The 16,756-nt window shown below is 43.3% G+C and overlaps 1 protein-coding gene across 2 annotated transcripts in view; it reads right to left on the bottom strand.

Moving 5' to 3' along the window:
* The window catches only part of SLC17A5 (solute carrier family 17 member 5), a 62,211-nt gene that overhangs the window by 13,493 nt on the left and 31,962 nt on the right, over nt 1-16,756 (bottom strand). For both annotated transcript variants that reach the window (XM_056109732.1, XM_056109733.1), the window contains exons 7-9: nt 11,910-12,068; nt 5,777-5,909; nt 2,359-2,506 (exon numbers count right to left, since the gene is read on the bottom strand). In XM_056109732.1, coding sequence (XP_055965707.1) covers nt 2,359-2,506; nt 5,777-5,909; nt 11,910-12,068 — 440 coding nt within the window. The remainder of the gene's footprint in view (nt 1-2,358; nt 2,507-5,776; nt 5,910-11,909; nt 12,069-16,756) is intronic.

Raw genomic sequence — 16,756 nt, 5'->3', positions numbered from 1 at the left:
ACACGTGCAGAAACCTCGTGCCTGGGATCAACATTTCGGTTTTACTTTTCATTTGGTGATTCTGAAGTGGCAGGTGGTAGTGGTCTAGAAAGGCTTAATGAGGAAACAGGGAAGCTTCACACAGACAGACAGACAGACAGACACACACACACACATACACACACGGCAAGGAAGAGAGACTTGGCAAAGGGGGCCGAACAAGCCTCCTGGCCCTTTGGGTTGACAGGTGGGCCCAGGAGTGATGTCCTGCAACTCTAACCCTGCGGAGCCTTCTTGGATTTCTAGTGAGAGACTTGATGGGATGCTTTCAAAGGTCTGTGACCGACTCAATGGCTAAGAAACTTAGATTCTAGGCATTCTAGGGCCTAAACTGCTCACTGAAGTGGCAGGAGATTGAGCACTACCAAGAAGACGAGGCATCGATGGTAGACGAGCTGTAAAGGATTTGAGACAGAGGAAAGATGGCAGAAGACTACTTGTGCCTTCTCCAAAAATAAATCCGTTATTCTTTACTAAAACAAATTAGAAGCACTGATGGCATGGGGATGCCACTTAACTACATTAGTTGAGAATCTATAGTCAGATTCTTCTGTTTGTCATTTAGCACAAAGTTTGATGGGTTTGTGGTCTGAAGACTAGGATGGGAGGGACAGTCCGGGATTAAGGGTCATGTCATACATGCGCTTTGATCATGGTTTGATCGCTGGTATCACATGGTCCTCCAAGTATTGCTGGGAATAGCCCCGGAGGCCTCTGAGCCACTGGGTGATGCCCAGCGCTGCAGGACTGGAGCAGCAGGGCGCCCTTGGGACCTCACACTGAATCTCTAGCACAGCAGGGCTGGAACTGCTGGGAGAGGCCCCAGGGACTCCCAGACACCACCTGGGAGGACCAGGAGGGAAAAAAAAAAGATGAATGTTTCTAGAGAAGTAGTACTGCAAGGAATTCTGGATTTAAGACAATATTGGGAGATAGCACAGCAGGTCGGGTACGAGGCCAATGTGGGTCCCTCCCTGGCACCACATAGGATCCCCTGAGCACTATAGGGAGAGTCAGGAGTACACTCTTAGCACCATGGGATGTAGCCCCAAAAATAAAAAAAAAGAAAATTATTTAGGTTTAAATTTTCACTCTTTCATTAAATACGTGGTTTCAGACAAATCACCTCACTGGAATCTAAGTTTCTTAGCCATTAAGTAGGTCACAGATAACTATCCTGGGTCTGGGAGCTAATCCAGTTGCAGAAGTGCCTGCCTTGTGCGCCTGAGGTGAAGAGTTCGAACCCTGATGTTGCCCGTATGTGTTGAGTGTGGTTCTGTGGCTCGGCTGTCAGGGGCCTCTTGGCACGGCATAAGCATGTGATCTCCAGGGAACCACAGCCCGTGTGTGTGTGTGTGTGTGTGTGTGTGTGTGTGTGTGAGTGAGCACCTCAGCCAGGAGAGGGACCCCTGGTGGCGTGCGTGCATGTGTGTACGTGAGCAGCACAGCAAAGTTGTGCAGCCTCCAGTGAGCACCACAACCCAGTGTATGTGTGACTCCTGTCCTCCCCTCCCCCCATAAACACACACTGCAACAATGCCTGCAAAGGGCAGGAAATGAGAAATAAGAAGAAGTACCTCAGAGGATCGCTGTAAGGCTCAAATGAGATAATGTTTGTGAAAGTAAGTGACTTGTAAGCTACCCTGCTAAGGCAAGCAAAGTTACACATTGGTCTCCAGTGTTTTTCCCTCCAACTCAAGCGTCACTGCTGCCCTGTATCACGGTGAGCCCTGAAGATAAGAGTCTCCGCCTTCCTAGAATTCCTACTTTTATTGCAGACACGTACAAATCATAAGGGGTTCTATAGATTGTTATCTGGAAACACTGTGGACAGGGGTCATGAGTTAAAAGTGCAAATTTTTAAAAGTCAAAGGTTTTTTATTTTGGTCACACCCAGCAATGCTCAGGGGTCCTGGCTCTGCACTCGGAAATTACTCCTGCTGATTCTCGGGGGACCGTATGGGGTACTGGGGATCAAATCAGGGTCAGCCATGTACAAGGCAAATAAATATCTTACCTGCTGTACTATTGCTCTGGCCCCAAAAGTCAAGCTTTAGTCACTGTATAAACTGAAATTCTGCTAAAGGAGTTAGCATAGTTTAATTCAGAAAGTGAAGGCAGAAAGTAAAACTGAGGTTTGCAGGGGTCAAGAATAAAGGGATTTGAACAGGTTACAAAAGAATGTAGAGGAACTTAAATCCATATAATTTATACATTTAAAATGGTTAAAACAGTACATTTTTATGTCCTGTTTATTTTACCACATTAAAAAAAAGAATTAAAAATAAATCACAGCAAATATTTTATGTTAGTACTCACGAAGGAGCAATATCCAGATGGTTGATGCTAAATCCAGAAGAGCAAAAGCCTGCCAGAGTTGTTGATATACTTAGGAATGCTACAGCCAGAGAATAATTGCAGCCAATATATCCAGCAGCTATGAGGAACACTGCAGGCCCAATCATTCCTGGAATTGAAAGTCGGGAGGGGAAACCAGAGAGTTATTTCCGTTGTATGTCTTAGTATAGTTTAAGCCTAATGTTTGATACCATTGCCACCTAGTGTCAAAACATTGTATTGCCTTAAGACTCTAAATTGTAGCATTTCATTAAAAATTACTAAAGAATTGAGAGAGACAGTGAAGAGGGTAAGAGGCTTGCATGGTGGTTGCCCTGGGTTCGAATCCCTAGCTTGCATATAAGGTTCTCAACAGGTGTGGCCAAAAACTGAAAGAAATAAGCACCACTGCGGGGCTGGCGTGATAGCACAGCGGGTAGGGCGTTTGCCTTGCATGTGGCCGACCCAGGTTCGATTCCCAGCAACCCGTATGGTCCCCTGAGTAATTCGCCAGGAGTAATTCCTGAGTGCAGAGCCAGGAGTTAACCCCTGTGCATCGCCGGGTGTGACCCAAAAAGCAAAAACAAAAACAAAACAAAACAAAAATACCCTCCACCGCTATCACCACCAACAAAAACCTCCCAAACCAAAAACATAAAAAAAAAAAAGAAAAAGAAAAAGGGGGGGGTCCTGGTTCAATTTCTGGCACCATACATTCCCCCAAAACAGAAAGAAAATGAAAATATAGGCACAATGTAAGTAATATAAAAATAAAAGGAAAAAAATCTCATTATACAGTGTTACTTAATCTACACATGAGCAGGACTCAGCTAAAGTTCTAGGCTGGAGAAAAGAAAGAGGAAGAAAAGACTGGCTATAAAATATATTCTACAGAGAAGCAATAGTTGATGAAAGACTGTCATTAAATAAATATCATAAGACCAAAGATAACAAACTAAATAACAAGCTATGTTAAGTTAGAAAAACATTGTGTTTGGGTCTTATGATTGTGTATGACACATACATAATTTATTAAGGTAAGCATAAGGTCTAAGTCACAGGAAAGGACTTAATTAGTAGGTAGGTTTTAAAATGTTATTTATTTTGGTTTTGGAGGTTCACCCACCAGTTCTTGGGGAACCAGTTGGTACCAAGCATTGAACCCAGAGCTTCTGTATATAGCAAGGCTATTCAATAATAGCTATCTACAGACCATTCTTGGTGATCATGAGAATGCTGTATATGGTAAGTGGAGAAACTTACATTTTTATTTCAATTAAATTTAAATAGCCATATATGATTAGTGGCTGCCATATAAAATAGCCATATATGATTAGTTGGATACAACAGCTTTCTCACCTCCTCTCTCCTACCCTCTCCGCACCAACAGAAAACCAGACTGGATCTTTTTTTTTTCCTTTTTGGGTCACACCCGGAGATGCTCAGGGGTTACTCCTGACTCTGCACTCCAGAATTACTCCTGGCGCTGCTCAGGGGACCATATGGGATGCTGGGAATCGAACCCAGGTCAGCCGCATGCAAGGCAAACGCCCTACCCGCGGTGCTATCGCTCCAGCCCCCCGACTGGATCTAAAGGCACGTATTTTACTTACTAAGTTTGTGTGTGTGAGATGCCAGGGATCACCCAGGGCCTCACACCTGCCAGTCTGTGCTCGGACTTATTCCTGGCTCTGTGCTCAGGGATCACTCTTAGAAGGAAGTGGAGGGACCATATAGGGTGTTGAAGATCAAACCTGGTTGGATGTGTCCAAAGCAAACACCTTGGACATCTGTACTATCTCTCCAGTCCCTTTTCCTTATTCTTCCACCCCTCTTTTCCTTTTTCTATCTTTCTTCTTCTTCTCTGTTTGTTTTTGTTTTGGGGTTATACCTTTTGGGTGCTCAAGGGCAAGTCCTGGCTTTGTGCGTGAGGGCCACTGCTGGCATGTCTGGGAAAGCATGTGGTGTCTGGATGAAATCAAGGTCTCCCACATGCCTAGCATGAGCTCATCCATTGAGCCATCTCCCCAGCTCCATTTGTTTGTCTTTGAGTGAGTCAAGGGGCCAGAGAGGTATTACAATGGTAGGGGTGCTTCCTGCATGTAACGGACCTCAGGTTCAATCCATAGCACTCCACATGGTCCCTTAAGCCCACCAGGAGTGATCGAGGAGCACAGAGCCAGAAGAAAGCCTCTGAGCACTGCTGGATGTGGCACAAAAATACTAGGAAGGTGTTTGCAGTTACACTGACTAGGGTTCTTTTACAATGCAATCACTAAATCAGCAACTTCCTGGGGAGAGCTTTAAGAAAACAGAGTAACTATCCTAGATAGTTTTTTTTAAATTTTTTTTTTTTTTTGTCTTTTAAAAATTTTGGCACTGTGGCACTGTCCTCCCGTTGTTCATCGATTTTCTCGAGCAGGCCCAGTAACATTTCCATTGTGAGACTTTGTTGTTACTGTGTTTGGCATATCGAATACGTCATGGGCTGGAGCGATTTAAAAATTTTATTTATTTTTTGGGGGGGGGCTCTTTTGGGTCACACTCAGAGATGCTCTGGTGTTATTCCTGGTTCTGCACTCAGGAATTACTCCTAGTGGTGCTCAGGGGACCATAGGGGATGCTGGGGTTCAAACTCAGGTCGTTGGTGTGCAGGGCGCAGGGCAAACGCCCTCCCTGCTGTACTATCACTCTGACCCCCGGGTAGCTTTAAAATTGACCTGAGAGAAGTGTCTGAAATGCAGATTATTTATAGTTCCTTTGAGCTTTCTAATATGATATAATGTGATAACTTCTGACATGTTAAATTTTAGGACTGAAATTAAAGATGTATTTACTTCTGAAAGGGACGACGACTTAAAATACTATCACTATTGTAAACTTAGATTTTACAAATAAAGTGATTTATAATATTCTAGGATGATATTTATAAAAGCCATTTTTTTAAATGCTGTGGTTAAGGTAATAGGCATTAACAATATTAATATTTAAAGTGTAAGGTTTGGAAAGAACCATCTTGCATAAAAAGTAACATTTAGAGAGTTTAATAATTCAAATAAAATTTTATTTAAATAAAAACACTATTTAAATAAAGCACTATTTAAACTAAATATGTAGGGGCTGGAGCGATAGCACAATGGGTAGGGCGTTTGCCTTGTATGCAGCTGACCCAGGATCGATTCCCAGCATCCCATGTGGTCCCCCGAGCACCGCCAGGAATAATTCCTGTGTGCATAAGCCAGGAGTAACCCCTGTGTATCTCTGGGTGTGACCCAAAAATAAACAACAACACAACAAAACCTAAATATGTAGATAAAATAAATAATATTAATTTTTCTTCATATAGCAAGCACAGTAAATAATTATAAACCAAAACATAAACCACATTCACATCACTTACCTATAAGTGTAAAAGTTCTTCGAACACATATTGTGGAAAAATTCCATTTTGCCCTTAAATTGTCAGCAAGTTGACCAGACAGGATCATGCACACCCAACAGCCAAAATAAGGCACTGCAGATAAGACCCCATTCTGGAAGTATGTCAAGACAAAGTATTAATTATAGTGGGAGGAAAGGCTAAAATAACTTAAACCTCCACACATCCGCTAACCACTGGAAGACAGGAAACACCAAATTACATACTGTTAATTTGTCTGTAGTGATAGTACCTAAGGTTGTTCTCAGAAAGATGATGCGATTCAGTTCAGTACATTCCTAAAGAGGTTGTCTCAGAGAGAATCAATGCTAAAAGTTCCCTAACAATGAAAACCATTGAACTAGCAACATTTATCCATCCCATGGACATCTTTCACAAATCTCAGTTTAAGGAAATGACTCCTTGCCTTTAAAAAAAAATTCAAAACTGTTCATATCCAAAATAGAGTAATAGATATCACCCCAACTCTGAGTGGTGAAAGAGAGGGAGTAAGAGCTGAGGATGTGACTCTGTGGTAAGGCACTTGGCTTGCATGGGTGAGGCCTGGGTTCAATGCTCAGCAACGCGACAACAATCACAGTGAAAGAAGGATGTCGTAACTTCACTAAACTGGAACAAAATGAGAGGCCAGGATAATCAAACAAAACATATGAAAAGGCAAGTTTATAATGAAGAACGAAGGGTCTTAATGTTTTAAATTACTGAGATGACTTTAAAAAGAGTGTATCAAGCAAGCTTTATCTTTTGTCTCTGCCCTCAGCTCCCATCTTGTCCCTTCCCCCTTTGTTGCTTTTTGGAGCTATGACGGGGAGGAGCTCACACACTTGTCATGCTTGCTGAGGGCGAAACTCTAATTGTGGTGCTCAAGGGGCTGGTGCATTTTCCAGCTGTGATACTCATGAGGGGGTCATGCTTTTCCATCATGTGCTTGAGGAAACATGGCTGTGTCACCCCAAACCCCACACTTGCTGTGGTGGGCACGTGTGGGCATGCTACACTTCAGCAAATCCCAAGCCAGCTTCACTCAAGGGCTATTTCAAGGATGTAGAGTATTTGCTAAAGACGAAACAAAACAAAACAAAACAACCCAGGGGATGGAATGATGCCTTGAGTGTGGCTGACCTGGGTTCGATTCCCAACATCCCATATGGTTCCCCGAGCACCACCAGGAGTGATTCCTGAGTGCAAAGCCAGGAGTAACCCCTGAGCATTGTTGGGTATGGCCAACCCAAAACCAAACAACAGCAACAACAACAACAAAAGTCCATGGTGGTCTAGAGGTGGCATTAGTGACGTGGTGAAGATCTTAAGCATTCGCAGTAACTTTATACCTTAGAACCATAAACACAGACACCACTGGAACCATGATACCTAAACTGTAATAAAAAGAGGAATTATAAAAAGGAAAAATATCCATTTTGTTTTGATTTGGGGGCTGTATTTTGCAGTGTTCAGGAGCAATTTCCAGCTCAGTGCTCAGGGCTACTTCCAGTGGTGATCGTGGACTGCAGGGGCTCAAACCTGGGTTGAAGCCTGCAAAGCATGCACTCCAGTCCTCTGAGCTATCTTCCCAGCCTCCAAAACATTCCTTTTTTTTTTCTTTTTGGGTCACAACCAGTGATGCACAGGGGTTACTCCTGGCTCTGCATTCAGGAATTATTCCTGGAGGTGCTCAAGGAACCATATGGGATGCTGGGAATTGAGTCTGGGTCAGCCACGTGCAAGGCAAATGCCCTACCCGCTGTGCTATTGCTCCAATCCCCAAAACATTCATTTGAAAGGGATCCTGTAAGAGTAGAGAATTTCAAATTTTGTACATCTTTTAATTTTTTTTTTTTTTTTTGCTTTTTGGGGTGACACCCGGCGATGCACAGGGATTACTCCTGGCTCTGCACTCAAGAATTACCCTGGCGGTGTTCAGGGGACCATATGGGATGCTGGGAATCGAACCCTGGTCGGCCGCGTGCAAGGCACCTTACCCACTGTGCTATCATTCTAGCCCCTGTACATCTTTTAATTTTGATTGAGAAATTAAAATGTCTCTTTGGTATGTAAATGTAAGAACAAGAATCTTGTATTAAAGTATTTCACTGCAGAACTTGAGAACAACTGAAAAACGAAGGTCATTAAGTACACAGTACTAGTTATTGGCAGTTATTGATATTTTATGCTTTCCATCATCTCCTAGAAAAATTTTCGATATCTGTGGAACAATCATAAATTCGCATGCAATTCATCGCCACAGCAGAAGATGACAGGTTCCAATAACAGATTAGAAAAAAAAACAAGGTTGCTCACACAAACACATCCCAAACTACCGTCAAAGTCTCACTCAGCTTATACACCATCCATTGAGTTGTTGTATTTTGGTTTAACTGATCTTGCTTTTCAAAACTAATCCAGAGTAGCTGGCTGGGTGGCATCTGAGGCTTGGTTTTGTAGCTCGTTTTGGTTTGTTTGTTTTTGGGCCACACTGGGAGGTGCTTGATACGGGGCAGGGGCTGTGCTTCCTGTGGTGCTTCTGGGACCATGTGATGCTGAGGCCTTCAACATGCCAATCATGTGCTCAGACTGCTGAGCTATTTCCACAGCCACTGGCCAATGTTTTCCAGTCTGACTTGAAAGACAGGTGACTGAGGAGTCACTTCAACAGTGTTGACTTGGTAAATTCCTGTGGTTATCAGTGCCGCTGTGCTTTGCTGCCTTGACATTTGCCACTCAAGCTGCCCTGTTTCGTTCATGGCTCTTGCACTCTGTGGAACAGGCCATGGCATGTTTATGCCATTATAAATATGATAGAGTCTCCTGCCCCCGTGCCTGGCTGTCCTCACCGGGGGCCCCTTGGAGGGGGGAGGGTTGAGTTTCTCTCTCCCCCCCACCCCCACCCTGAGTAGAGCCCCAGCGGCTGAGGACCTCCAGAGCCAGCCACGGCCATGCTGGAACCACTCTCCACACATCTGGACGGGCCTCATGCATGAAAGAACTGGCAGAGGAACCCAGGCATGTGGGTCCCGGGCTGAGGTCTCCAAGCCTACTCGGATTGGGACTGGGCCTTCTCCATCCAGGTCCCCCATCTTCCAGTAGGTAGGCATCACACCCACCAGCTGCTGCCAGCGCCAGGTTGGTCCTATCAACGGCCAGGATGCAGAGACTATAAAACCCAGCTCCCGGAAGCGCGCGGCCGCATTTGCGGCTGCACGACATCTTATTTTTTCCTTTGGAGAACCTGGCAGGCTACCAAAAGTATCCTGCCTGCACGGCAGAGTCTGGCAAACTTTCCGTGTCGTACTCAATATGCCAAATACCAGTAACAATGGTGGGTCTCATTCTCCTAATCCTGAAAGAGCATTGAAATGGCTCTTTTAAAATCTCAGGGCTAGGAAGAAGGAGACGTTACAGGTGCCTGCTCGAGGAAATCGACAAACAACAGGATGCCTGTGATCTTGTGATATATATATATATATATTTTTTTTTAATCGTTGGGAACTTTATTCAGAAAACTAGGCAATGTCTGTTTAAATTTTATTCCTCAGTAGACTTGATTCAGACAATTAGCCAATATTTAAATTCATCCAATGCCTACTTAATCTGATTACAACAACCACATTGTATCACTATTGTACACATTCTCAACATCTCGTTTGCTGAGGTGATGGCCATTTACTGTGTGTTTTCATGTTTTGTTTGGATTTGCACCAGGTAAGGAATGCTATAGTTTTATTCTCATATAGAAAAATAAAGATAATGACAGTATTAAAATAGCAGATTAAAGTTCAGTCTCCAACTAATCTAAGGAGAAACCACAGTGTGTATGTTTTTGTGGGGGCTGGTTTTCTATTCTCTTGCGGGTACAGCTAGAAATGGAATCGCTGGGTCACAATTTTATCTTGGACTGTTCGAGGGATTGTTTTCCATAGCAGCTATACCATTTTATTTCACTATGGCAATGGACAGAGAACGTATGGAGGTTACCATGCCTGTACATCCTCACCGGCACTTGTGTTTATTGTGGTGGTAGAGCCGGGGAAGGTTGTACTTGGTGTGGTGTCTGGGAGTTGCATGTGTCTTGTGGTGTTGGGGTCACACACTTAGTGGCAGTGCTCATATGCTCTGTGGTACTCACTAGTGCGGTGCTTTCAAGCACTTCTGTGACAGGGTACCAAAGGCCATACTTGCAGGATGGGTGCCAGGATAATGAGCCCCCTCCTGGCCTCTTGCAATTTCAATAGATCTAGGGTGGTCACTCACAACTTTGATTTGCCTTTCTCTATGACTAAGGGTGCTCAGCACCGTCACCTGTGCTTACTGGCCATATGCACATCTTTATGTTGTAGCTGTTGTTTTATTTTATGTGTTCACATGGAGAAGGAAGACTAGGGCTACACCTGATTGCTTGGGAGACCACGTGGTATCAGAAATTGAATGGGGGTGGGGGGCCCTGTGCGAGCCAGGCATGTTCTCCAGCCCACGTCTGTATATCCTCTTTGGAGAAAGGCCTGTTTAAAACCACTGCCAAGGCTGGAGAGATAGTACAGTGGGTAGGGCACTTGCCTAGCATGCAGCCTACTTGGGCGGCTCTCCTGGGTTTGGTCTCTGCTTCCAATATGGTCCCCTGAGCACCACCAGCAGTAACTCCTGAGCATCACAGGGTGGGGTCCAAAAACAAAACAAAAATACACAACAAAAAACCCCACTGCCTATTTAAAAAATGGTGCTGTCTTTTTATTATTGGGCTCATAACAGATTTTGATAAAATACCCTTATGAGACCTAAGATTTTCAAGTGTTTTCTCCCCTTTTCACTCAGGATAATCCTCTGATGCACAAAATGTTAAAATTTACTAATTTTTTTCTTTAGTCACTTGTATTTGGTGTTATTTTAATTAAAAAATTTTTTTTTACTTCCCGGGGGCTGGAGCAATAGCACAGTGGATAGGGCGTTTGCCTTGCACGCAGCCGACCCGGGTTCGATTCCCAGCATCCCATATGGTCCCCTGAGCACCGCCAGGGGTGATTCCTTTGTGCAGAACCAGGAGTAACCCCTGTGCATCGCCGGGTGTGACCCAAAAAGGGAAAAAAAAATTTTTTGTTTTCACTTCCCTAGCAGTGTTTGGGAGGTCTGGGGACCCCACTGGTCACTGGTGGCCAAGTAAGGGCTTGAGGTTGTGGTGCAGTTCGGGGGGGAAAGGGGAAGAGAGGGGGGTTATGTTTAAAAAATTGTTGCCAAATTCAGGGATGTGACTCAATAGTAGAGCATGTGCCTTGTAAGTGTGTAGTCTGCAGTGTACGTCTGCCAGATGTGACTCCCAACAAGTACAAATGCTGAGTGGGCACTGCAGATGTGTGTGGGAGTGCTGGTCATCCCACCAAAGGGAAGGGAAAGAGGAAAAAGAAACCGTTGATGAGTTCAAGGTCACAAAGACATGTTTTATCTCAGAGTTCCATACACTCAGCTCATTCATTTTAGGTCTTAAGCATCTTTTCTTTTTTGGTAGTGCTGGATAGAATTCAGAGCCTAACACGTATGAAGAATGTTCTATATCCCCAGCTCAGCTCTTCATTGATAATGTGTTTTAGTTAATTTATTTTCTTTCTTTTTTTTGGCCACACCTGGTGATGTTCAGGGTCATTTCTGGCTCGGCACTCAGGAATTACTTCTGGTGGTGCTTTGGGGAACACATGAGATGCTGGGGATAGAATTCTGGCTGGCTGTGTGCAAGACAAACACTCTACCCACTGTACTATCTATCACTCTAGCCCACATTTAATTTAATTTCTTAATGGCCACTCAGAAGTTAAAAATAACATCTAAATTTACGGTAACAAATTCAAGTTATCATACCAATAACTACACACATTTTGCTACCATAATTTTTATCATTTAGTAGCAAGCATTGGTACCACTTGAATTGTTGTCTTATGTCCTATTCCTAAGGACTAGGAAGACCTTTAGAGTGAAAAGAGATCCCAGCTAAAAGATAACTTAAGAAAAGGAACAACTCTGAGGTACAATTTTATATAGACAAGTTTGGAGTTTAAAATATATAAATAGCAAAAAAATATATATAAATAGCAGATGATTATTTTTTTCTTACCTCCTGAATATTGAACCTCAATATCTCATTCATGTAAGTAGGCAACAATGTCAGTAGAGTATAAAAAGTCCAGTTGGAAGAAAAATGGGCCACTACAATAGCCCAAAGTGGCAGTGACTTTAGCATGGGTATCCATGGGACTGACTTCTGTGAAGAAAGCTGAAAACCAAGCAAAACAAAACAACCAGATACAATTAGGATATGTATTATGGATAAGAATATATATGTACATATAATTTTTAGTGATGGGGCTCTAACTTAGGGTCTCACACACACCAGATATGTCTACCACTGAGTCATACCCTGGCACTGTTTAGGCTATATTCTATTTTGTAAACTGTAAGCTAAAATTCAATTTAGAAAACATCATCAGCTGTGATTATTAAACTAGAGATTCCTAAATTAAGTCTCTCTCTCTCTTTTTTTTGTTATATTTATTTATTGAACCACTGTGGGAAAAGTTACAAAGCTTTCAAGATTAAGTCTCGTCATCAATGATCAAACACCTTTCCCTTCACCAGTACTCATTTTTCACCACCAAGAACCCCAGTATACCCCCACTCCCACCCCTCCCAATGCCTGTGAGGCAGATGATTTCTACTTAACTCTCTCTCTATTTTGACTACATTCATTACTTCGACAAAAGATGCACCATTATTCTTTAAAATGTCCCCCCAACAATCAGAACTGCTGAAAAGTACTGAGAAATAATTTGTTTTCTATAGCTGGTTATGAGAACCATATGATATATCGGCCATAAGGGTACCATATCAGTTGCGCGATTTTGAATTTCTGATATTTTACTAGTTAAGTCTGGAGGGATTTCTGCCAAGAGCCAGATAATTACAAGATTGGTTTCTGTGCATCTGGTGTTATGGCCGTGCCGGAGAGCCACTTGTGGGGGGCAACTTGTGACCTCGGTAGGGCATGAAGGACGAGCTGGTACCGCCCCCCGCCCCCCACTTTCCCATGAGGTTGCAGTTTTCCTGTCATTGCTGGCTCATACCTGGCTTTTCAATAAGCTCTGAGGTGGCAGCCACCTTGCTGCTGGGGGTGAAAAAAAGTGGGAGGGAGTGACACCCTTTCCCTCCCAGGGAGGCATGGTGCCATAGTTTAACACATGGTCCATTCACTTTTCTGCCACAAGCTGCCGGGTTCTGGATTAAGTCCTTGTGCCTCTGGAGCCATGGCCGTGCCAGAGAGCCGCTTGGGGGGCAACTCATGACCTTGGTAGGGCGTGAAGGACGAGCCCCTTCCCATGTTCCCTTCCCAAGGGAACACCCCCCTTCCCATGAGGTAAATTAAGTCTCTTATATATATTAGTCAGAAAAATACTTGAAAATGGGTTTGATTAAAAAATTACATATATAGGGGGTTGTTCTGGGCTCGTCCTTCATGCCCTACAGAGGCCACGAGTTGTACCCCACGAGCATGACCATGACTCCAGAGGCACAAGGACTTAATGCAGAGCCCAGCAGCTTGCGGCAGAAAAGCGAATGGACTATACGTTAATCCACAATACCATGCCTCCCCGGGAGGGAAGGGGTGTCACTCCCTTCCGCCTTTTTCCCCCTGGGCAGCAAGATGGCAGCCACCTCAGAGCTTATTGGAAAGTCAGGTATGAGCCAGTGGTGATGGGGCAACTGCAACCTCACAGGAAGGGGGGCATTCCGGGCTCATCCTTCACACCCTACCGAGGACACAAGTTGCCCCCCACGAGAGGCTCTTCAGCATGGCCAGGCTCCAGAGCCACAGAAACCAATCTCGTAATTATCCGGCTCTTGGCAGAAATCCCTCCAGACTTAATAAGTAAAATATCAGAAATCCGAAATCATTTGGTTCTCATAACCAGCTATAGAAAACAAATTATTTCACAGTGTCTTTTCAGCAGTTCTGATTGTTGGGTGCAAACTCTAAACAATAATGGTGTATCTTTTGTCTAAATAATGAATGTAATCAAAGTAGATAGAGAGTTAAGTAGAATTCATCTACCTCACAGGCATTGGGAGGAGTGGAAGGGGGGTATATTGGTGTTCTTGGTGGTGAAAAATAAGTACTGATGAAGGGAAAGGTGTTTGATCATTACATGACTGAGACTTAAACATGAAAGCTTTGTAACTTTTCCCACAGTGATTCAATAAATAAATATATTAAAAATTACATATATATTACATATTAGAGTCCATGATTTAGAGGAAAAATTAGAAAAGTAATCTTATTTATTTATTTTTTATGTAGGAGGTACTGCTATTTATTCAGCCACTGATTAGGCTGATTGAATTTTGCATGAACTCTACCAGAAAAGTAATCTTCACTATAGTATCAACCCTAAATACTCGGTGCCAAAAGTCCCCTGTGGTACTAATTTTTTCTTTTAGAGAGAATAGTTTCATAATGAAATTCAAAGGTTAACATAAGGGAAAAAAGAAAGAGATTAGAAGTCTTTTAGAATTTATATTTCATTATCACACTCTGATTCAGTTACAATGATTTATAAGAACTGTGCATAATCTTTAGAGGACTTTTAAATTCAGGCATTTGGCATCATAGACTTGAAAGGTGGGAAAACCAGGGACACGCAAGATGATTTTACTGAGCTACAGAACAACACATCAGAATTTTGATCTATACTTATTTTTATTCCAAAAAAAGGAAATGCATTTTTTATTCTATGAAAAGTAAAGCTATTTTTATTTTATGAAAAATAAATTAGGGCCAAGAGTTTGTACAGGAGCTAAGGCCTTGCTTGTGGCCTATCCCAGTCCAATCCCTAGCATTGTGTGGGCCCCAGAACACTGCCAGGATCACTGCAACACCCCTCCCCCCCCACACACATTAACTGGGCTTGGATTAGTGACTGAGCACCACTGGGTGTGCCTCACATGACCCCACAAATAAATTAATTAAACTCTAGTAACGTTTAAGAAATAGGTTGGCCCTGAAATATAGTAAGAGTCCCATACTGTTTGAGGTCTCTGATTCAAAAGGCATTGGTACCCTCACTGGCTGCTTTACCCGTAAGTACGTTACAGTCCATGCCTGTCTTTTTTGGTAGACTTACTTTATTAGGTAACTTTAATTAAAATATATCTCATAAAATCAAGTGCCTTAACAAGATCCCTATAGAGAAAGTCAATAGAAGAGTATCTAGTACTGTACCACAATTTGTCTCACATAAACTCTCTTTTGTTTGTTTTGGGTCATGCCCAGAGGTGCTCAGGGCTTAGTGTGGTAGGCTTGGGGGACCTATGGTGTCCCGGGATTGAACCTGGGTCAGCTGTGTGGAAGTCAAGTGCCCTACCCACTGTACTACCATTCCGGCCCTCAATCAACTCTTTATTACATGCCTGAGCAGGCTCATGGTATACACCAAATTCAAGCACACTACCACCATTAAACAACATGATTTTAAATAACTTTAAGTGATAAGGCTGCTTTCCTACTGAAATGTACTACTAGGGCACAGGCTTTGCAAGTGTGAGTTCCTCCCTGACACTGCCTCTCATGGCCTCTCAGTTCCCTCTCTGACCCAGGTGGCAGTTCGAAAGGCCTCTGCAACAACAGGAAAAGGTAAACAGAATGTGAGAATATACTATTAAGTTCATTTTATGTATGCTTAGAATTTTTACTGTTCTGTTTGGAGATGTAAGTAAGTATAGCAACTCATGAAAATAATTTATGAATCACTATATATATTCAGATTGTCACAGGGATCATTTATAAACCTCGAGCAAATCTATGAACAATGGGAGGACAGTGCTACAGTGCTGATTATCAAACCGGAATTTCAGTCCCCTGTGTCCCTTTCTGGGGAGCCCAGCCCATGGGGATGTGAGGACTGCTTTAGCACATGTGTGTGCCTGAGATTAAGCGCAGTCTCGAACTCAGCCTGCCTGGGGAAACCTGTCAGGAGGGCTCTCAGGGTCACCTTAGCCCTTACTCACAGCCCTGCAAGGTTAAGCCTGGGAGCCATCTTTCAGTTCCCGGACTATTTATTTTTTTCTTAATAATAATGCACAGGGATTACTCCTGGCTCTGCACTCAGGAATCACCCCTGGCGGTGCTCTGGGGACCATATGGGATGCTGGGAATCGAACCTGGGTTGGCCGCATGCAAGGCAAACGCCCTACCCGCTGTGCTATTGCCCCAGCCCCGAGAACAATTTATTCTTATATGGGATAGTGGTTTCTCTAGTCTAGCAATCTTTCAAAAATGGCATTTGACAATTCAAAATTATAGACTTCTCTCCTGCAGATCTACTGAGTAAAACAAAAATGCTTAAGAGTTGGATTGACCTTACTAATTTAAAACAAAGCTTAAAAAGGGGGAAAAAAAAATCAACCAACTCGTCAAAAACCCTGAAGTTATATAATACCCCAGAGTAATCATTAGAGGCTTGTGCTCTGCCACTGAGCTACATCCCAGCATTCAAAGTCACTTCATTAAATTGCCAAGCCCTTTAAAGTCCAAAGTCCAAAAGATGCTATACTCCTATTTTTTGGGTAGGGGTGAGGGGTAGGTCCACCCTGGCAATGCTTAAAATGCTTAAAATCATGTGCATTTAAAATTTAAACAAAGGCCTATTAGTTTTCTAGCAATATTCAGAATCCAGTTGTGAGATAACCCTAGGTTCTGCTTTTTGGGTCACACCTGGCAATGCACAGGGGTTACTCCTGGCTCATGCACTCGGGAATTACTCCTGGAGGTGCTCGGGGGACCATATGGGATGCTGGGAGTTGAACCCGGGTTGGCCGTATGCAATGCAAATGCCCTCCCCACTGTGCTATCGCTCCAGCTCCCTAACCCAAGGGTCTGGCCCAAGTTTGATCCCTGTCACATATCTTAAC

The sequence above is a fragment of the Sorex fumeus genome, unplaced genomic scaffold (assembly GCF_029834395.1).
Source record: "Sorex fumeus unplaced genomic scaffold, SorFum_2.1 ptg000008l, whole genome shotgun sequence".
Taxonomy (NCBI): Eukaryota; Metazoa; Chordata; class Mammalia; order Eulipotyphla; family Soricidae; genus Sorex; species Sorex fumeus.
The sequence above is the reverse complement of the archived record's forward strand: the minus strand, read 5'-3'. Positions and strand labels throughout refer to the sequence as shown.